At 40.3% G+C, this 23,393-nt stretch overlaps 1 protein-coding gene across 4 annotated transcripts in view; it reads right to left on the reverse strand.

The window, feature by feature from the left end:
- The window catches only part of MTUS2 (microtubule associated scaffold protein 2), a 491,119-nt gene that overhangs the window by 257,416 nt on the left and 210,310 nt on the right, over positions 1 to 23,393 (reverse strand). For all 4 annotated transcript variants that reach the window (XM_034758688.1, XM_034758689.1, XM_034758687.1 and 1 more), the window contains one exon: positions 13,449 to 13,655. In XM_034758688.1, coding sequence (XP_034614579.1) covers positions 13,449 to 13,655 — 207 coding nt within the window. The remainder of the gene's footprint in view (positions 1 to 13,448; positions 13,656 to 23,393) is intronic.

Genomic DNA, 23,393 nt, shown 5'->3' on the forward strand with positions numbered 1-23,393 from the left:
GAGATCACTGCGTGCTGTGTTAAATAGTGGGGGAGCCTGAAGCTATATTGCTAAGCAGCTGGAGGAGCGGCGCGGAGCCTTGCGGGGATGGTTGGAGCGGCCCAAGGAATGGCGAGTGGAGCCGTTTGCGGGGATGGCTGGAGCGGCTCACAGGTCGGTGAGCAGAGCCATTTGCGGCGACGGCTGGAGTGGAACAGCTCATAGAGCAGAGCAGTTCATGGGATGGCAGGAAGTGGACTGGCTCATGGTGAAGGCTGCGGCGGAACCCCACGGAGAGACGGCCGGCTGGCCTCGGATCATGTAAGGTGCCCCTTAACACCCTGCGTGCCCCCCTTTTACTCTGGGGCTGCACTTTTGCTCATGGTTTGTGTTATGAATCCTGTTTGTGGTGTTTTTCCAATTTAATGCTGATGTCGTTTACCTCATGTTATTAAACATTTTCTGCTACACTCAGAATCCGTGCTTGCGAGAGGGGAAGTATTGCCTCTTAGAGGCGCCCAGGGGGTGGTATGTAATTGTCCCAGGTCACTGGGTGAGGGCTCGAGCCGGTTTTGCATTGCATTATTGAAACTGAACCCCTAGATACAGAACCCGGCCCTTGTTGCTGCCAACTTAGATGGGCAGAAGGGTTACACAAAGAATGATAATAACTTGAGATAAAGCATATGAAAGCACATCGGCAGCCTATGAGATGTTATTCTGTGTAAATTAAGAACTCAAACTCCTAGTCACTCCACATAATCCAGGTTAATTTACTTATTGTTGCTATGAGAAACAGAGTCCAGTCTTGATTGTAATTTGCAAACAAGTCTAACAGCAGTAAACTTTTCCTGTAATGATATTGATACCACAGGTACACCCTAAGGCTAACTACATGGGAGGCATGTTACCATTTTTCAGCCTCACATCCAAGGGAGCAGAGTAAATGGTTGTTAGCGGCTGACGGCTGTGTTGTAGATGTCTAGTGTGTCAATTATATACATTTCCTATAACTGCTACCCAAAAGGAAAATAATGTGCAATTGTTTCCATTTTATTCAGGTTTATGGTTTTTTGTCAGCGGGTCTCCATTTGTCATTTTTTTTTCTGCCACTACTGTTTTGATTTATTTTAGACCTCAACCAGCTTCTGATTAACACCTAAATTAACTTGAGACACCAGAATTTCTGGCAGAAATTGATGGTTTGTAGTCTTGCACCTAATGCAGTGCAGAAATTGACCAAATTGTTAACTCTTTACAGCATTGTGCAATCTTAAATTAGACTCTAGAGAACATCAAAACAGCAAGCTTGAAAGAGCGGCTGTTAGAGCTGCAATCTCAGTTCTCAAATCACAACTAACAGACTTTAGTTAGTTAGGTAATCGCACTACCAAGTGATGCGATTTCTGCATTTTACTGCAGAGAACTTCAAGAACAAATGGAGAGGCTACTGGTTTGACCTTAATTTTACACTCTTTGGACTTGTTAAACATGATGGAAAATCATCATAAGTGAGATTCCAACCCACCCTATAACCCGGGAAAAGTTTGTTCTAGATGTAGACTTTTTGTTCTTTTGGCTATACTCACTATTGTTGTTACTAAATCAGAATTCAAAACTCTACTACAGGCAGTAATAATGGGATCAAAGACTGGAATTGCTTTGAAGTTTGCCTTGCTTTGCTCTATTATAAATCCATACCTCCACTAATTTAGCAAGGTTTTCCTATACTAATCAGTCTCTTCCCCTCCCTAAAAAGAAGAGACATTGTACACACATTTTTCAAATCCCCGTTTGTTTGTGCTCATCATCCATATTCATTTTGCCAGGGCAAGATTTAATTTAACCAGTTGTGAACCATGTAGTACAAGGTGGCCAGTGTTGTTTTCAGATAACTGTGGGCTAAAAGAGGTTTATCAATAACATAGAGGAATATAATTTTGGCTTTTTAATGTAGTTATTACTAGTAAGGAACATAGTGCTTTATTTCTGCATGTGACAAACTTGAAAGGTTTGGATGCTAACTATATAATCTTAATGAGATGATCAACAGCGTGTCTAACTTTTTATTTTATTCTTCCCTCTTCCTGGTCAATATAGAGCAGAGAAAGCTTTTACCTTGCCTTAGTTTCCTGTTTTGTTTGAGAAAAATGTGCTGGGTGATTTAAAACAATGGTTTGCTGCCATTACAGGGAAGCTACATATAATAAACATGTGTTTCATCAACATGGGATTTTATAGGTCTGCAACCAGCTTCCATTACAGAGCCCTATTTTAGCTGTAACTTTAGCTTAGAAAATTCAGTTAGTCTGAAAATTGCCAGAGTTACTGGTAAGGCAAAGGAGAACATTTCTACAAAGTTTAAAGAAATTGGATCAAAGTCATTTTCAGTTAAACGTCATTTTTAAAATTACCCTGATTTGAATTTTTGACTTGTCTGGCATTTCTTTGCCTCCCTCTAACTCAAAAAACATTTTGTGACAACCATGGCAAACTTTCCATACTGTTAAATCCCCTTTATTCATCAGCTATATTTGAAGAAAATATATAGGAATACAGCACAGTTTATAATGATTTTTGTCACTGACAGTGTTTGGTCTAATTGCGCACTCATAGAGGCATGTATTTTGAAGCCAGAAGGCACCATTCTGATCATCTAGTCTGACCTCCTACTCAACATAGGCCATAAAATTTTACCAAATTTTTTTGCTATTGACTTCAGTGGGTGCAGACTAGGACATTACTGCCTACATTTTCAACAGTGGCTTTCATTTCAGGATCATTCAATTTGTGTGCACCTAATTTTGGACACCTACAGGCCTGAATTTCAGACACCGCACCAGAGCTCCAGCTGAAGTTAATGAGAGTTCCAGGTACTTGGCATCTCTGAAAATCAGTAGGTGTCTCTATTTAGACTCTCCAAAACGGAGGCACCCAGAATTGGTGAACACTTTCTGTTGACCTATATGTGGCTGTGAGCAAGACAGAGAGGGGTGCAGGAGGAATGTTTGTGGAGCTATAGGACCAGGGTCCTTGGCCCAGCCCTGCCAGGGTATGTGGTTTACTAAGGGGAGATTGCGAAGATTGAAACCATGGTTACATTATAAGGCTGATTTAGCTTTGTAACTCCCAAAGAAAAACAAAAGCAACCAAAAAAAAAAAAAAAAGCCCAGAAAAGTCCTTTTGTTTTAAGATATTATCACTGGCACCTGAGTTAGCAGTACTAATTGAAAGGAATGGGACAGCTCACACCTCAGAGCTACCGTTTCACCTTCTCTGCACATTCAGGCAGACAATGCTGCACCAGTTATTTCATGCTTTGAAGGTTTTCTTCACATCTGTAACACGATACTTTTTTGTTTTTAATGAAAGCCGAGACTCCAGAGAATGGCTGCGAGGCCTTTCTGGACGCTGTTTTCCCCTGGTTAGTTTTGTGTGCCTCCTTAAGGGATGTGACCCACAATTTGGGAAACACTGGCCTAATACAATTTCTGTCTAATGCAGTTGAAAACGTACTTCCTACTAGAGAATACATCACCGTATTCAAGTCAGGGGAAAAAAGACAAGGAAAAATAGCTGGATTTGGGGACTGGAAAAATCAACAGGAAGACATATATACAAAAATATACAGAGATATTCTTTTCATAGAGGAAAAACCATTCTGGATTTACATAATTACATATTTTAGATGAATGAGTATTTCATAGCACCAAGTTACACTTCTGATGTTTCTACCTCTCTGGAAGCAATCAGCAGTTGATTCAAGATTTCTGTGTCCACTTTAATTTCTCCTTCTCTCCACCCACCTGCATCTGTTTGATTACTCGGATACCTTTGCTTAATATTATGGAAATCCAATATTCATAAAGCAAGCAAAGAAAGGCCAAAAAAAGTGTGAAGCTGTGTGGTGAAATGTGTAGGTTGTAAAAGTGATTAGTGTATGAACACACTACAAACCAAAATAAAATTAGACTGAATCATTTCCTATTTCTACAATTTTAACCATCAAACATTTGCTGACCTGATATATTATTAATGAAGCTTATAGAAGCACCCATCAGCCTATCCTTTCTCTGCCCCACATTAAAGAAATTCTTTAGTTCCTAGAATCATGGGTAGAGACTGAATAGTGTTATCTTTTCTAGTCCATTCCCTTGCCAAGGGAGAACTGTTTCTTACACTATGCTGTTATTCTATTTTAAGAATCTTAAGCAATAAGGCTTTCATCACTTGACTTGGAAGATTATTTTTACTAATAGATTTTACGACTAAGAAGTATTTCCTGATTTAAAACCTACATTTTCCATGTCTTGAATTCATCCCAGTTATCTCATTCATACCATCCTAAACAATGTTTCCTTTTTTGTATTTCTCCCCAAGTGAGGCTGTATTACACTGTTTGGTGAAGTGTTTTCTGTATACTACTTACAGCACTTTGGAATCCCTTTAGATGAAATATACAAAATAAATTATAAATGTTATATTAAATGAGCCAGTAGAAATACCGATACAAGCAACACAGATAATATTAAAGCCAAGAATTATGAGAACTGTATGCTTGTAACACATACAACTGAAACAAAATCACAAACATTATAATATTGCTATATAATAAACTATAGAAGTGTATATATTAGAAATTACACATGACAAACAGAAAACTTTAGCATACTGTATGGAATTCAGCATCAAAACTTTTCAGACAAATTACGTGAGAGGTGGATATGGAAGGAGCTAAAGAACTGAAAATCTTAAATTCTGAAAGAAACAGTCATTTCACAACTGTTGTAGGAATTCGTCCTACTCAGATCCAACTCTCACTGACTTCAGCCATTACCTTATAACTTCTTTATTTCTCAACCAACTCTTCCACTTGGCAAAATTCTCAGTCTCCCAAAATGAAGATTAAATACATGGCACATTTGAACTTCTGTATTCTAACCAATGTTGTATACACAACATTTTAATAATTTACCTACAATGTGAAAAAATCCTTTCAAAACCCATGCTCAATTAAAGGAAAACAGCTCATCACATTTATTCAAATCCTAACAATATTAAGCAGTGGGCTGAAAGCAAGCATACATTTGTAGCTCATGGTTAATTTTGAGCAAAAAGTGGTGTTTGAAAATCTCCCCCTATAATGTAAAGCTACCTCTGCTACTAGTGCTGATATGCCCATTCCATCCTAAACATCTTCTTTCAAAGGTACAATGGTAATTAAGTGCTGAACTTCAAAGTCATTGTTAAGTCTCACTTATCTTCCCAGACAAAAAAAAAAAAAAAAAAAAAAAACCCACTAGGTTAAACTGGAATTAATGTTGAGAGTACAAATTTGTAATTTAAGGGTAGAAAACAAAACACAAAAACAATCATGAGATTATTGCAATTAAACCCAAAACAAGCATTAAAAACCCAGGAAATACAGAGATAAGTTTAAACTTAAAATTAATCTAAACACATAGAGATAATTCACAAGAAATGTCTAACAACTGCTACATATCTTACAGGACCCAGTTTTGCTTAATTTTAACGGAAACTGATTAACATATGTACTTGAAACTTCTCAGAAAATTCATTCTGTACTCAGAGTAAATATTGTAAACTTGGGGATGATGCACTGTCTTCTTTATATAGAACAAAGATATTCAGACAAAACACAAATCAACCTTTACCAGAGAGTCACAGCTAGTGTGTTTATGGATCGGATACCCCTATGACACTCATGTGACTTATGAGTAACCACACTGAAGCCAACATATTGTTGCCTAACACATTTCTTTATAACCTTGTTTTAGTCACACACATGCACACACATACCCCGGGGGCGGGGGGGGGGCACATGCACTCAGAATATCCATGTGATAAGTTGCAGAACCCTGTGGTAAATTGCAGAAATATGTGATTAATCAATCTATGGTGTACCTTTGACCATCTCACTTGCTTACTAAGCCATCTCCTGATGACTTATTCTAACAGTTCAAAACACCAGAGCAGGGATCGGCAACCTATCAGAAGTGGTGTGCCGAGTCTTCATTTATTCACTCTGATTTAAGGTTTTGCATGCCAGTAATACATTTTAACATTTTTAGAAGGTCTCTTTCTATAAGTCTATAATATGTAACTAAACTATAGTTGTACGTAATTTAAATAAGGTTTTAAAAATGTTTAAGAAGCTTAATTTAAAATTAAATCAAAATGCAGAGCCCCCTGGACCAGTGGCCAGGACCCGGGCAGTGTTAGTGCCACTGAAAATCAGCTCACATGCCGCCTTCGGCACGCATGCCATAGGTTGCCTACCCCTGCACCAGAGCAACCGAACACTTTTTTTTTTTTTAAATCAATCTGCCAGAGAAATGTTTCCTCTTCCTCCTGAGTGTGGAATTTCTCTGAAGTTGTCTGCGTAGTCACTACTATGCAGAATTTGGAAATAAATTTGTGTTTCCTAGCATGTGTAAATTTATGAGGTTCTACTGTATCCACTTAGAATGTATTGTGCATTATGTTGTTTATAGAAATAAATACTTCTGTTAATGGAGGTCAACCTTCTGCTCCACCCACAAAGATGTGGCCTTTTAAATTTTTGCAGCCAGGTATCTATTGTAAAAATATTAATTGCACAATTAAGCACACTTAAACCACAACAAATTGCCCACATTGAATGCTGCAATTGTTTTACGTTGTCCCAATTATTAAAAGCATGCTTGCATGAAAGCAAAATTATTAACAGTTTGTTCCACTATAACAAAACACATTTTTTATTGACAACTGAAGGACGGCATTATTGGATACAGTGTCCACTGCATCGGAGTGAACACTAATATTTTGGTGCAGGAATTTTATGTATTGACTCACTGTTGTTTCACAAACAAAATATGGAACAGGACACTGCACTAAATCCTATCCAAAGTCCCAGACACTGAGTCAAAAACTTGTGTCAAGCACCGAAATAAATAGAATAATGCCAGGTTTGGTTTTCATAAGGAAAAACATTGTTCTTACTTCAGCCCACCCATTATTTCTGGCCCTCAGCTCTTATAGAGTGGGAAAAAAATGGAGGAGCCATCCAGTCTACAGTACAACAATAATAATCCAGATGGACATAATGATCAAAATCAGCTTTGAAAGAATGGCTCAACCCAACTGGGACCCTCCCTACTCAATCCGACCTCCGAGGAAAAGGGGGAGAACATAAGCTGATCTTGCAACACACCTCCAAGGTAAACAAATTCAGGTCCAAGGGGGTAGTGAGACACTGATTGCACCCAACATCTTCCCCAGATCTTAGAAATACCAACGTAGGGCCTGTCAGATTGAGTATCTGAGTACGCTGATCTCAGTGCATTTATTTATTCATGCATAAATGGTTTCTTGAGAGAAGAGAGGTGGTTTCTAAGGCTATGTCTACACTATGAGCTAGAGTGTGATTCTCCAGCTCGTTACAAATACTTGCGCTACCTCTCATCGAGCTAGTGCGAGTACAAATAGCAGTGTAGTCACAGTAGCACGAGTAGCAGCAGAGGCTTCCCAAGTACATACCCTTCGGTTTCAAGCTGAGCCATGCCACTACCCATGCTATCACAGCTACACTGCTGTTTATACTCACTAGCTCTGTGAGACCTAGTGTAAGTACGCGCACACGAGCACGGGAATCACATGCTCAGACTATAAGTCTAGCCTAAAATACTCAGGCCTCAGAGAATAAAACTAACATCTTAACTGCATCCAGAAACTAATCTGAAACCCTTGCAGAGTAGATAGCTCAGAGATAACATGTTGCCTGCATGAAATACTAATATGGGTTCTGATCTTCCAAGTGTGCTCAAAGACAGATCTCACCCCCCCACAGAGACCCACTCATTTCAATGGGGCTCTGTATGACCACGGGAGTCTGCCTGTGAGCATCTCAGTACAGTATTGGGACTTAACTGGACAACCACATTCTATCCCAGCAGAAGACTCCAACTGGTCTTCTGTGATGAGTGCATTGTGGTAATCCAACCTGGAGGTGACGAAAACTTGGATAACCCTGGTGTGGGAACTCTGTATCTAACAGGGAAGGTTGCAACCTCCTTGTCAAGTATAGATGAGCAGTCAATAGGGCACAGATAGCAAAGCTGAGTTACAGAAGATGGCCAAACCAGTAAAATCTAATGGACAGATATCACTTTCTGTATTCTTCTGGTTGTTTTTCCCAACCCATCAGCTGTGTTGTTCTCAGTAAGGCAGAGAGAGTCTGTCTTTAACAATTAAACTAACTTTATTTGAACATGGCAGAACATTCTAACCAGCGCCTGGTGTCTGCAGTAATGTGGCTCCCGGATCTGTCTGTGGTCCTGAGCTTCCCCACTCAACCTGGGGGGGAGGGATAGCTCAGTGGTTTGAGCATTGGCCCGTAAATCCAGCATTGTAAGTTCAATCCTTGAGAGGGCCAGTTAGGGATCTGGGAAAAAATTAGTACTTGGTCCTGCTAGTAAAAGCAGGGGGCTAGATGTGATGACCTTCCAGTTCTATGAGATAGGTATATCTCCACATATTTATTTTAACCTGGAAAGAAGTTGCGCCAACATCAGCAACAACTCAGTCTTGCCCAGATTGAACTTCAGATAGCTGCTAGCTCCCACCCAAGTTCCAGTCTTAGCCAGCCACTGGGAAAGCTGTATGATCGCACCATCCAAGTTTGATTTAATGGAGACATGGGGCCAGATTCACCAGTGTGCTTGATCCACTTTGCCTGTAAGCAGCACAAAGTGGATTTAAAATGGCCGGAAATGGCCAGTGCAGAATTCCCCTGTTCAAGGAAACTTCCTGCCAATAGAAAGCTGGTGGAGAGACTCTACCCCCTCCATAGGTGGCACGTGAGTGTTCCATTCGGGGAGACTTACATGCGAGCCCCCCTCTCCCATCTGTTTCCTCCCCCAAGACACACACACCCTGGTTTGCCCGCTCCTCTCCGCCTCTTCCCACGAGGCCCCCCCTCGCCCGCACTCGCTCCTCTCCACAGAGAGAAGCAAGCAGCTGCTGGGGTGGGGCCACAGGGGAAGAGGCAGGGCGAGGCCATGGGGGAAGAGGCTGAGTGGGGGCAGGGCCACTGTCTGGGCGCCAGTGCCTCCCCACACTTCTGGGGAACTTTGCTTCCGGCGCTCCAAAGGTGGCGGGCTGGAGCACCTCCAAAGGGAGGTGACCCGCGCCGCATCTGTGCCCTCCTGCATGGCCAGCCTTTTTTGGGGAGGCTTAGCCTCCCCCAGCCTCTTATATTCAACACCCATTACCCCAGCTGATGCCAGTCACTTCTCTGTCCCCAGCAGAGAAGCCGGCAAGATCATGGGCAAGCACAATTCCACTATCCCTGCTCCTCCACTGGCATACACCAGAGCTGCTCACCTACAACTTGATCTGCCCCCGGAGCAGTGTCACCAGCAACTCAGGGTAATGCAACCTAAGCTCTCACACAATCTCGCATAGCAGCCTAACTTACATGAAGCACCAGAGGGGTGAGAGAACAGAACTCTGTGGTACCCCACACAGGAAAGACCTCGTAACTAAAGGTAGAGCTGGGTGATTTTTTTGGCTAAAGAATTTATTTACCAAAAACTGCAAATATCGGCTGACCCAAAACTATTTGTGAATTTGACCTGACAATTGTGCCCAAGGAAAAGTTTTTCAGGACCAGCAAACTATGTGAGCATGCGTCCTTTTATAAGCTATATCCCAAAGGGTAGGACACTTGTTGGGCCTGGGGGGAGACCCAGGTTTGATTCCCCACTCTGCAGCAGGTCCTTAAATTCTGATCTCCCCACTGCCAGGGCTGTAACCACAAGGCTATCGGCTATTCTGAGGTAGGTCACTCTCAATTTCTCCTGTTGAAACTGTTGCATGTTTTATAAATATTTAAATATTCATTGTGCCAATAACCAACAGCAATGAGAACGACTCTACAGCCTGGTGACTAAGGCACTCGTCTGGGAGTTGTGGATTCAAATCCCTCCTCTGAACTAGGCAGAAAGAAGATGTGGATTTTTCCAATTTGCTGACAAATCACAAACATTTTCTGAACCAAACCAAATATTTTCCCTGATCTTTTTGGTTCCCTGGCAGTACTTTAAAAAAATAAATAAATTATTCACTCTACTCACAGCAAACAAGAAATCACCGCTCTGGGTCCTCTTTAAGTGAAAAACAGAACAACTCAAATGTAATTCTCTTTATGAGAATCAGCAAGCGCACAATCTTTATCCATTGCCATAATGAGATTGTAGACCAAGGAAAGCAGAACAGGATCTGTGCCATACCCAGGCTTAAATCCTTCAGGAAGGTCAAGAAACGTTGAGAATTTGGGGTAATGCCAGAGCTGCCTCACCGCAACCTCATTAATAAATTTATCCAAATAAGGAATGTTACATATCTCCTTAGACAGCCATCATTCAAAGCCATTTATGTGTGTAGAGGGTATTTAATGAATCCATATTAATTTGCTGAAACGAAACAGTAGTATAGTTGCTTTGGAAAGTAATATGACCATTACGTACCACTGCAAGAACTAGCACCTTGAAACATCCAAGGAGAGAGAAAAAAGAGTCAGGAACACTTGAGGAAAAGATCATCTGGATCTAACATAATCCTTTACTATATGTCCCCCCACTCTGCAATTACAGATATCTGCTTGCAGAAACATTACTTTACTATTTGCTTACAAGAATATGTTTGTTTCACTATGACAGATATTAGATCCACAACTATATGCCCCTCAATTTACTGTATATTTGGACTGCTAAGGTGTTTTCAATAATATTCTGTCTTCCTGATACACGGTGGTGCTGCTTAAATAGGAAATCATGTTATCTTTAAAGATTTATAAAGATTCATCATTTAGCACTCTGCACCCCACTGAGGCAGGATATAAATATTCAAAGTTTACCCTTCCCTCTGCTCAGCAAATGAATCTGATTTAGTTACATCTTATGATCCAATTTAGTAGTTATAAGATCAGCTATTTATATTAAATAAAACTACTCTTCCAATGGACAGCAAGGGAAAATAAATCATTTGTCCTGTTAAGATTTGTTATATAGTTTCCTTCCCACCACTTCTCTTTTGTTCTATGCTATAGATGTTCAGGTACCTCGGTGACCTTGTGGAATACAAACCTCACTGGAACAGAATAAACTTTAGTCTAATTCAAGCACACTAGGTGTGATACCATTGGTTCAACTTTCCTTTATCTACAGAGTATATTCAGGAGGAGTTGGGAGTTGCAGTTTGATAATATTTCTATTACAGTTAATTATTCAACAGTAAGAAAATAAAATGCAATATCTCCTATTAGTTATTTAGTCATTTATTTAGAAAGAAATCCATCTGACCAAGTTTAAGGGATAGGAGAGAAGGGTGTTACCCATTATCTGTATTGGGTTGAAGGCAAAATAAAAGTAAGTTTTGCTTCTAGTCCAGAAATCTCCTGGTTACTATACATCTCATGTACGGACATAGTGCTTGGAAGATGATACGGCAATACAAAACTCACCTCTCTGTCCTTCAAGAAAAAGATTTTTCCATGCATTCTGATGAGGGGAAGACTGTTCTTCACACTTCTCAAATGCAAAAAGTGATCTGGTGGTCTGTGGGCAACAGCATGGCCCTGGCAGACATAGGAGCTGATAAGGTTCTATTTTTGGCCCTGTTCATGAGTCACAAACTCAGTATGTGATAGGTAACCACCAATAGTTACAGATGGGTCCAGCCAAAACCCCAATTCCAAACACACAAACTTTGGGGTTGTTCAAAAATCCTAACACAAATCTAAGTTTGACTTGTACAAATGGTTACAATCTTTAATCAAATGGTCTGAATCAAAATCTCTGATCCAAACATCTCCACAAAAACTGTGGTGTTGGAAACTTGGATCCAGATGTTGTGGACCGAGTCCATCACTACATACAAACTAAACTACCTCTGTATTTCAAACTCACCAAAACTTGGACTCAGTTGCCTGGATTTCATATGACTATATACTTCTTCCAAAGTTTATGGGGTTTTGTACTCCTTGGGGTACATACAAAGCTAGATTCTGATCACATTTTCATCAGCATAAATCCAGAGTAACTGCACTGAAATCAACGGACTCCATATTTTGGAATTGAGAATCTTACTCAGAGAATTTACCAAAATGAAAATATTCTAATATAAGAGGTTGGAATTATAGATATCACCAATATCTTCTAAGGTTGTATTACAGCTATACACACACAGTTTCTAGCTGAAACGTGGTAGCTTGGATTAAATCAGTGGTGACATGAGTTTTTTGCCACCCTACAAAGGCCATAGTACCTGATAAAAGACAAATTTTATGAACATACAAAATTAGGGCAAAAAACTTCAGAACAAAAGAACATTCATTATGAGACAGGTAAGAATAAAGAAGAGTCCAACAATGTAATAAGGATTCTAACATACGTTTAGCTTTCAAAACCATTGTGTGTGTCAGAACTCATTAGATGCATTAATCTCCTGCATTTCAATGACCCCATATAAAAAAGTGCAAAGAAGAAATCCTGAGGATTTTTTGTGTATTTTTGTTTTTATTTACTGTAGTTCATTTAAAAATTAATATAAAATCTAAAAGATTTAGGACCCAACAGCATCCTAAAGCCTCTGGAATTTTATGCAATCTGGCACATTCAATTTGAACCACTTCAAGACTGATAACAGTTGCTTTGAAATTGACATGGTTCAGGCTGAAACCAGTCTTCAAAGAAAAACTGGCATTAAAAATCCTCAATCTCCATTTATGTCCTGATCCCATGGCGTGTGTGTATGTCACAAAGAGTGCACACTCCAGCCGGCATTATTTAGTACTTAATAAAATTAACATTAGCTATAGAAAATAGGATTTGAGATGACATTTCAGCCAAGGGATCTTTCCAAGACTGGAGAAGAGACCAACGCTAAGAAACCAATTCTGATCCTATTTTGTACCCCTCGCACTATTTGATTAACTTTCTCAACCTAGTTTAGCACACAACACATTAAGAGACGTGCAGAAAAATAGTAAATGAGAAAGAATACACTATTCAGTGCATATAATTTTCCCCCTAAAATGCCTGTTGTCCAGGATTGCAGTGTGCTGACCAAATACATCTATATTTATTTACTTAAGAAGGAAAATTCTCCAAATAAGTAAAAATAGAGTACAAAAATGAATTAAATGCATCCTTTAAAGCAATTTCCTCTGCAATAGGGAGAGCAATCCCCTCTATGCAATTTATCTCTAGTAATTATTCATCGACCATTATTTATTAAACATTTTCAAATGGGAAAAATCAGAATTCTAAACCCCTAAACTTACGGAATAGAAGAGACTGTTAAGGTGTCATGAGGATTAAAATAACCCTTCCATCCAGGCTCCCTTTTGAGCATATTTGGGATACATTTTAATATTAAAAAACAGGAATGTTTTTTCTCTGACTTACGGTTGGTTGTTCTGCTTTGATCACTCTGAACACTGTCATTTGACTGGTTGCTTGAGACAGAGGATACACTCGAGCTCCTGACAAAACCAAATGCTGCCAGCTTAGCTGCTGGCAAGCGTGAATAGCCAGGAGGACGAAGTCCAGATTGACATGGCTTGGGGAGATTGGATTTTGCAGCATTTGGGCACGGGCCTTTTTTTAGATCAACTGAAAAAAGAAAATTTGGTATTAAAACTAGGAAACCGGGACACGTCACAGAGTACTTAAAATAAATCAATAAATTAACGTAATATGAACATGAACATTCAAATTAAAAGCTGCCTAAACTGCACGGGTATCTTGGCCTTTCCTCAGCCAAATATACATTTAAAACGATTACAGTTCACAATGGATTACAAAAGGTGAAATACACTGAGAATCAGAACATACAAAGTCAAAAATCCATCCAATTAATGGACTAACAAGCAAATAAAATCTTTTATAAATGAGTTATTGTATCACTTTCTACCGTTAAATCCTATTTTAATTCTGCAAGCTAAAAGAAATATATATATCTATGATTTTGGAAGCTACACGGTAGAACAATTGTTTCAAAAATGGCAGCATAAAGCTGTATTCCCACAAAGAAAAGGATTCTTTAAAAGCCAGATAAAGTTGCTAAATGAAATCACCCACCCATCCAAACTCTTAAAAGAAAGGAAATGTCCACATCAGATTCCAAGACCAGAAAGGATCATTGTGACCTCCTATAACACAGGCCAGAGGCCATTCCAAAATAATTATCTTTCAGAAAAACATCAAATCCTGAACTAAAAATTGCCAGTGATGGAGAATCCACCACAACCTTTAGGAAATTGTTCCAATGGTTAATTACGTTAATTGGTAAAAAGTTATGCCTTATTTCCAGTCTGAATTTGTCTAGGTTCAACTTCCAGCCATTGGATTGTGTTATATCTTTCTTGCTTAGATTGAAGGGTCCCTTATTAAGTATTTATTCCCATGGTAGGTACTTATAGACTGTAATCAATTCACCCCTTAACCTTCTCTTTGTCAAGCTAACTAGATTGAGCTCTCTCAGAGCTTGGCTACACTTGCAAGTTAGAGCGCATTAAAGCAGCCCTGGGCGCCCTAACCCCTGACGTGTCCACGCTGGCTAGGCATGTAGAGCGCCTGGACTCTGCAGCTGGAGCATTCCTGGTACTCCACCTCCATGAGAAGCATAAAGCTTGCTACGCCCTGGCTGAAATGCCTGGGCATCAGTGTGAACGAAGTGTTGCATTACTGCGCTGTGATTGGCCTCTGGAAATGTCCCATAATCCCCTGAAGTCAAGTGGCCACTCTTGTCATTGTTTTGAAATCTGCAGGAATGCAGATATCCCCTTTCAACGCTCTGTTTCTGACAGCCAGCATGCTTATCTGCTCTGGGACAAAGCAAACCGTTACTGTGGAATGCTGTGTGTGAGAGAGAGAGGTGGGGGGGCGGGCGGGAGAGTGGGGGGTCTCTTGCTGTATGAACTTACAAGACAGCATGCTGACATACTCTCTGCACCCCAAAACACACTGTCTCTCCCCCCACATACACACAACACACTCCCTGTCACACTCCACCCCCCACCCCTATTTGAAAAGCATGTTGCAGCCACTTGCACGCTGGGATAGCTACCACAATGCACTGCTCTTTGAGACGTTGCAAGAGCTGCTAAAGTGGCCACGTCAGTGCACTTCCAGCTGACAGTGTAAACACACGGCAGCGTTTTCCTTGCTGCGGTCTCCAAAGACTGGTTTAACTCCCAGCGCTCTACATCTGCAAGTATAGCCATGCCCTCAGTCTATCGCTATAAGGCAAGTGTTCTAATCCTTTAATCATTCTCATGGCTCTTCTCTGAACCATCTCCAATATATCAACATCCTTCTTTAATTGTAGACACCAGAACTAGACACAGGATTCCAGCAGCAGTTGTACCAGTGACAAATACGAGGAGAGACACATCCCTTAGATTGCGCTCTACAAAGGAAGCCATCTAAGTTAGCCAATGGAAGATGCCAACAAGAAGGGTGTGTGTGCTAAGCCCCATCTCACAGAGACAGGTGCCTAAATTTGGATTGCAAGGGTTTGCTGATCTCTGTTAGTGACTCACGAACGGGGAAAGATAGATGTTCCTCCGCCTTAGTCACATGCAGGGCCCAATCCAGTAGTGTGCTCAGAGGCTGCCTAACTCCGAGGCTGCAAAACAGCTGGCGGAGAACCTCCCTTTAGCCCAGTGGTTAGGGTACTCGTGTGGGACATGGGAGACACCTAGTTCAAATCCCCTCTCTGCCTGATGAAGAGATTTGAACCATCTCTTGGTTGAGTACCTTAACCACTGGACTATGGGAGGTAGATCTTCCTCAGTCTCTCCTACTGAAGTTTTTTCACTTTAATTAAATATTAGTTGGTCCAATAAAGAGTGAGAATGACTCTGAAACCCAGCATTTAGAGCAGGAGGGTCAGAAACTGGAAGGGATAGCATCCACACTTTGTTAGGTACCAGTATTGGTACCAAAGATGGTAGCAGGTAGAGAACAGTGCCTGGATGGAGATCTTGTAACACAGTGCCATGGATGAGAAGCCCTGGACTCTTTTTATTCTCGGCTGGCAGCACAAGGATGCTGCCCTGATGGGAACCGCTATGGGAAAAAGTCCTCTGGCTCCAACGCACTGGTGCGCAGACACCTGAAGTGGAACGGACACATGCAAGCACTCCAAGAAGAATTAAGTTATTTTAATGAGCAGCTTTCATTTTAATAAAAATCTGCCAAAATAAGCTAACAAAAAACTGGCAAAAATCTTTCCAGCTGTCTGCCTGCCTGAAGCGAATTATAGAATTAAGAATTGTTGCCTGTACGTTACATGAGTCAGTTTCTGTGACACTTCAGCTGTTTCTATCTGGGAACGAGAAAGCATTTGCAGGTGGTCATTGGTAACACAAGACAGACGTGCCTTAGAAGCCTCAAGGAAACTACCAAGCAATCATTTTGTAAGCATTCGTGCAGCATGTAAACTCCATCTCCATACATGCAAATAACTAAACAATAACTTTCAAGTGAGCTGTCTGTGAAATCTGAAAATGTTTCAGCTAAAACAAACAAATAAGTTAAAGAAAATGGCTGTGTACATTTCGATAAGCATAAAAGGGAACTGTATCTCGACAACTCAAATACTCCTTGAAGTTCAGGACCCTTCAAGATTTTGTTTTTTTGTGACACATTTTCCCCCAAAGATACTATTTTCCCACAACAGGGACTTGAAACTGGATTTTCTACATCCCACGCCAGTAGCCTAACCTCCTCACCCAACACACAGGTTTTATATTTGAAAAATGAACTGTTCAACACAATTCCATTTTCATGAAAATATTCAAGGTTTTATTTTCATTCAAATGAGGGGGAAAAAACATCAAAAACTTGAAAGTTGTCACAAAATGGAACTGATGTTCTCCAGCTCTAATGGTTACCCCCATGTAAATGTAAACAAACTTTTTTGTCTTAGCAATTGGCTGATTAAGAAGTAGGACTGAATGGAACGTAGGCTCTAAAGTTTTACATCGTTTTGTTTTGGAGTGTAGTTATATAACAAAAAAAAGCTATATTTGTAAATTGCACTTTCACGATAGAGATTGCACTACAGTACTTGTATGAGGTGAATTGAAAAATACTATTTCTTTTGTTTATCATTTTTACAGTGCAAATATTTGAAATAAAAATAATATAAAGTGAACACTGTACACTTTGTATTCTGTGTTGTAATTAAAATCAATATATTTGAAAATGTAGAAAAACATCCAAAAATATTGAATAAATTTCTATTGGTATTCTATTGTTTAACAGTGCAATTAAAAGTGCGATTAATCACCATTAATTTTTTAAATCGCGATTTATTTTTTTTAGTTAATCGCATGAGTTAGCTGTGATTAATCGACAGCCCTAAAAAAAGTGAACATTATTCTGGGATGTATTAGCAAGAGTGTTGTAAACAATAAATGAGAAGTAATTCTTCTACTCTATCCTGCACTGATTAGGCATCAACTGGAGTATTGTGTCCAGTTCTGGGCATCACATTTGGGAAAAGATGTGGACAAATTGGAGAAAGTCCAGGGAAGAGAAACAAACATGATTAAAAGTCTAGAAAACATGACCTATGAAGGAAAATTTTAAAAATTGGGTTTGTTTAGTCTGGAGAAGAGAAGACTGGGTGTGTGGGGGGGACATGATAGTTTTCAAATACATAAGAGGTTGTTACAAGGAGGTGGGACTGGACTAGACCTCTCAAGGTCCCTTCCAGTCCTACATCTCTATCATCCTATGACTCTATTCCTGAAGCCTGTTCTGGATCACAGATTTCCACACTCACTGTGTCCAGAAGCTAGATGATATTAAACAAAGTCTCATGAGAAACTGCCTTAGGAGTTAACTGAACGGAAATCCTCAAGAAGATGGCCAGAATGTATTTTGGAGAATGGCTGTAGTCCCCTTACAATTATGTCACACCATGGATAGCTCTCTCCCTTTCCAACTGCCTTTACTCCCTCCCTTCTTAACTAAGAGCTTCCTCTAACTCATCTGCTTTTTTCACTCTTGTCTCATTCCACGTTTCTCCTTTTTCATTATCCACTTTCACCTTCACACCTTTTCATTTCATTTACACACTGATTATGGAATTATGTTAAGCCCTCTCTGTTTCCTAACTCCCCATAGAAATGCATCCTGTCAGATTTTCTATGCTAGGGTGATATCGAAGCAGTACATAAGCACTTAGTATTTAATAATCACTTTAGCATTTTCCTTGCACTGTACAAAAATACAGATTGATGCAATGTATTTCAATACTGTGACTGACAATGTCTGTGGCACCAGGTGTAGAATTACAATGTGACATAGAACAATGGAGACAGGCAGAGAACATGGCATGTAAAATGTTACTGCAGGATGTTTACTTTAAACAGGCAGTATTAGCTGAGAGAGGGGAAGGAGAATAGAGCTAGGTTTCTAAGGTGGCAATAACTGTCCTTCATATAATTCTTCTGAAGAGATGTGTCATATTGAGACACTTCTAAATCTCCACAAAAACATACAAATCACCATTCTGCCAGCTGAAAAAGTAGGCAATGCTGTTCAGAATCATTATGCTGGAGTAACTAGGAGATACAGAACAGAGCACTATAACATATTCCTCCTTGAATTCTGAGTGTGTGATCTCTCTCTTCAAAAAACTAAGAAGCTCAACAACTCAGATCTGCCCCCAGACCCAGGTTTATCAGATTGCAGAACAAGTGAATAAAATTGAAGCCTGAATAGCATAAATACAAAATTACAGGAAGCAACTTCAAAGTGCAATTCTTATCTTCAAATCTCATTTGATATTCAGTAGCCCTGAGTGACAACATAAAAAATAAAGACGACACAGAAGGAGACATAGTGGCACTAGTGATGTACTTTACATATGTGTGTGTGTATGTATATATACATGTGAGAGAGAAAAATACAGTCCTGTTTCTATCTCTTGAAAAAAAATGCATCTCCAGTGGGACTTGGAAACTCTTAGCACCTAGATGGGGGTCCTGAGCACCTGTCAGGATTGGGCCCCAGCTCATTAACAGAGAGAAAAGTATAAGCGCTTTGACTATCCTTTTATTAATAACAGATTTTGCTTTGATTCAATTTCATTTGTGTGGAGTTGGTTCAAGATTCCCACAAAATCCTATAAGCCATTAAAATGGTAAACATCATAAACTAAAAGGGGGGAAAATTTAATTAATTCACATTGCACAAGGAAAAAATATTCATAAACATCAGGAAAAAATAGTAGACATTTAATTTACTTTAAAAGATGGTCCAGGGATCACTATTTTACTTTTCAAAGTCAAATAGTCTGCCAATCAAAATCAGCCAATTCACACAAACATTACCATATTTGCTCCAAAAAGTCTTCATAACAGAGAAAAGTATATTAACAATTTATACATTAAGTGTAAAGTGTCATTAAATACTTGTTCAACACTTGATGGCTCTTGTAGAAGAGGTAAGGAAAATTTATGCAGAATAAATGAGTGTTAAGCTCTCAGAGAGAGAGAATGACACCCAACTCCCTTTGAATACATCACAATTCATTGACTTACTATACCTCCTATAGCGTTGAGCACTTTTCCCCATAACAATAACACTTTCTTAATCCTTGCCTACCCGCTTTATATCCTCTTCTTAAAGTTAGTCATCCATTTAAGCATTTCTAAAGAGCAGTACCACTAAATACGAAAATGACAGTATAACACATGCAGAGGTGCGCCATGGATTGAATATATTACACATACAGAATTGTAATCAACTCAATCACATTTTTAGCCTCATCGTGTGATGTTTACCAGCATTATACACAATACCATTCATTATTAGATTTCCCTTCCACAACACTGCCTTACTGGAGTGCAGTAATCCAATGAAAACTATAACTGCTTGAAACTAACAAGACCCTTAATGCATTGCTCTGTGGCTTGTCTGATAGCAGGAGTTCAGGGATTTAATGCTCAACTGCTTTAGAGACAGTACTGTCTTCATTATCATTATTGTCTGAGAGCCGAAATACTCAGTGCCGTGCAGCACCACCAAGGCTGGTTAAAAGAGCTGTTGTACTAGGGAAGGCAGAGCGGAGAGGAATAAAATCTCCATTACAAGGCACTGGTTCTGCCCTGGCTACTGTACTGTGGCAAGGCAGATTCGTGTAGTAGTATAGTACATCACACTGTGGGACTGGCTAGTTCCTTCCATTTCCGCCACTCGAAAACCTAATCCTGCAAGACTGAAATCAGTGAAAGGCTTGTCACATTAAGGGCTCAAGATCAGCCCTCAAGTGAGTGCTAACCAGAGTTTCTTGCTTGTAGTAATGGTAGCCTAGCAAGGGGAAACACTACTTATACCACAGCTGATTATGCTTTAATCAAGCAAACTTATAAATGTGCACTTTTAAGAACAAAACATTGCCTTCATTTATATCAAGGAAAGTGCTTTGTTTTATGTGTGTATGCTTCATTTGATTATATTAAGTTTATCTAAGCTACATTTCATCCTGTTGCTCTAATACCACATAAAAAAACAATAAGGCAGATAAAAGGAAATAATTAAACATAACACCACAACAGTCTGTCAAATTAAGGGAAATAAGTTGACAGAAAGAGATAAAAGGTGTCAAATTCCTGGAGACGTAATAGGTTTGTTCTGACCCATAAAAAAGTTAGATTCAAACAAAACAAATACTGATATTAATCTATCAGATCTGTATGTCAGACTCAGTTTTCTGGATGGGATGGGTTCTGCTAGATTGCGCTTTTCATTTCAAATTATAAACTGATGCTTGAAAAACTATAAACAAAATGGAATTCCACTCCTCACTTTCAGTGCAAAAGTGAGAGCTAAACGCAACCATTTACATAGACTCAGTAGGGCAAATTTTTAGGGGATTTAGCATATGTGAAAGTGCCAGCTTGACAGGCTTAGACAATGAAGTTCTCTATTTTTTCACATTACACATACAGCAACAGTGCAAGCTTCCCAATCTTGCTTCACCAATGTGCCTTAATCCTTCTGGATCTGAGACAGTAGTTCCAGGCCCATTCCTTCCTTGTCTTCTTCACTAAAGTGATGCTGTATGATTGAATATGACCATTTGTATCATTATTGCTACCACTGTTCTACAGTTGCAACAAATCTTGTACAAAGCAAGTCACATAAGGTGTGAATGGAAAAGTTCTGATTTGCTAAGTAAGATTATCCTGTTTATATGCATGTATCATCTTTGTATCTGAAGTTATGAATATTGGCTATGGATTGGTATTTTACATTTCTGGGTAACACCCCTCAGAGAGAATTTATATTAGGGCCAGAGAACGATGTGTTGATGGCCCATTAAGGACAGTCAGCTCACAATGGATCTTTTAAGAAATTTATCCCACCCAGTAAGCCTTTCCTGTGGATGCCTCAGGAAGAACAGGGAATGGCTGCCTCTGTGAATCATCAAAGCATGTAAGGGCAATAGGGCTGCCAACTTCCTAATCCCACAAAACCGAACACCCTAGCCATGCCCCTTCCTCAAGGCCACGCTCCCTGCCCCACCCCTTCCTTGAGGCCCTGCCCCCCACTCACTACATTCCCCCTCCTGGCTGCCTGGGAGAGAAGGGAACCTGAGTAGAGTAATGCTGGGGAAAGGCAAGAGGAGCTGGAGAGCTCCAGCCTGGCAACTCCCCAGGCTGCAGGCCTTATGCAAGGCCTACAGAGATACTGGGGCTGCAGAGGTGTAGCCTGGGGTTAGGCAAAGGTAGCAGGTCCAACCCCCCCTTGCCAGTGATGAGTGGTTTACAGACTGCAGTTTGCCCCAGGGAGCGGGGGCTAAAAGATGACTGGCAGTAGCCACTGAGGCAAGGTGGGGATAGAGGGTTGGGGGTTACTCTGGGAGGGGAGACCCAGATGGTGGGTTACTGCCGGGGCAAAACCCCAGGGTAAAGGGCACTGGGGTCCAGAAGGGACACAGGGCCAGCGGCAGGTGAGACACTGGCCAGTAGGGGCACTCTGAACCTGGTGAAGAGCTAATTCCCAGGACAACCAGCAGAAGGCGCCACACTGTTGAGTCAGGCTTCGCTACAGACCCTAATTCTGATGAAACTGGTTTTCAGTAACCACTCATCATAAAGTCCAGTGTCTGGGTGGTGAGCCAAGGGCTGGAATCTCTAAAGAGATTGCGTTTTTGACTTCTTGTTAACCAATGTGGTGACACAGAAGTTCACTTTTGTTACTGGCTTGGTATAATCTAATGATAGAATAACCACCAGTTTGGGATGCCCTATTTCTCAGCACTGTGTCCTGAATTTGGTATTCTCAGGCCTGATCTACACTGGGGGGGGGGGGGGGGGGATCAATCTAAGTTGCACAACTTCAGCTATGTGAATAACGTAGCTGAAGTCGATGTACTTAGATATACTTACCACGGTGTCTTCACTATAGTAAGTCAATGGCTGACGCTCCCCAATCGACTCCGTCTGTGCCTCTTGCCCTGGTGGAGTACCGCAGTCGACAGGAGAGTGCTCGGCAGTCGATTTATCGCATCTAGACTAGACGCTGCCCGTCGATCCAGCCAGTAATGCAGACAAGCCCTCAGCTGTGATCCATTGAGGCACAGACACAACTAAGCCAGCCAGCCAAACTGGCAGTTGTGAGAACTGTACTGACTCCAAATGCTCATTTCACATGAGCTGTTCAATGGCTATCATTGAAAATAATGGGGTTCAGCAACTGTTCCCCTGAGCTGGATCTGAAGAGATGACTGAGAGGTAAAAGCTCTGTATCAAATTACCAAATCATATGTGCCCTCAAGTGAACTGAAACAATTTTTACTATATGATGGCTTGTGGTTTAGATGAAAGAAGATATTTGTTTCAGATTGGGTTCTAATAGAGAGGTGTCCACAATACAAGAATCATTCTCACAATTATTGCTAATTGATACTTTTATTGGCAGTCTAATCATTGAAGCAAAGGACAGAATAGGCACGAATGGTAGACTGAACCGCAGTTTGTTCTAGAGAGCGAAACATATTGCTAGAAAGCTGTGCGGAAGCTTACATTGCCACTGCTTATATTATGTCTGTTCCATGGTTAAAGGACATCATTTTCCCATGCTGTCACTCTGCCATACTTCATAAGCAATATATTCCTTTTCAGAGACATGGTGGGGAAAAAAAGATGGATAAAGATGGCTTAAGAAGTCAAAAAGCTGTCAAAGGGAAAAACGGGTTGTATAAGAGTTAAGGATCCAAACTATAAAGATGACAAAGAAAAATACTAACCAATACTGAATGGGTATTAAGGAAAGAAAATACTGCAAATAAAAGAGGCATTGCCCAGGAAGTAAAGGAAAACAATA

This window comes from Trachemys scripta, chromosome 1 (assembly GCF_013100865.1).
Source record: "Trachemys scripta elegans isolate TJP31775 chromosome 1, CAS_Tse_1.0, whole genome shotgun sequence".
NCBI lineage: Eukaryota > Metazoa > Chordata > Testudines > Emydidae > Trachemys > Trachemys scripta.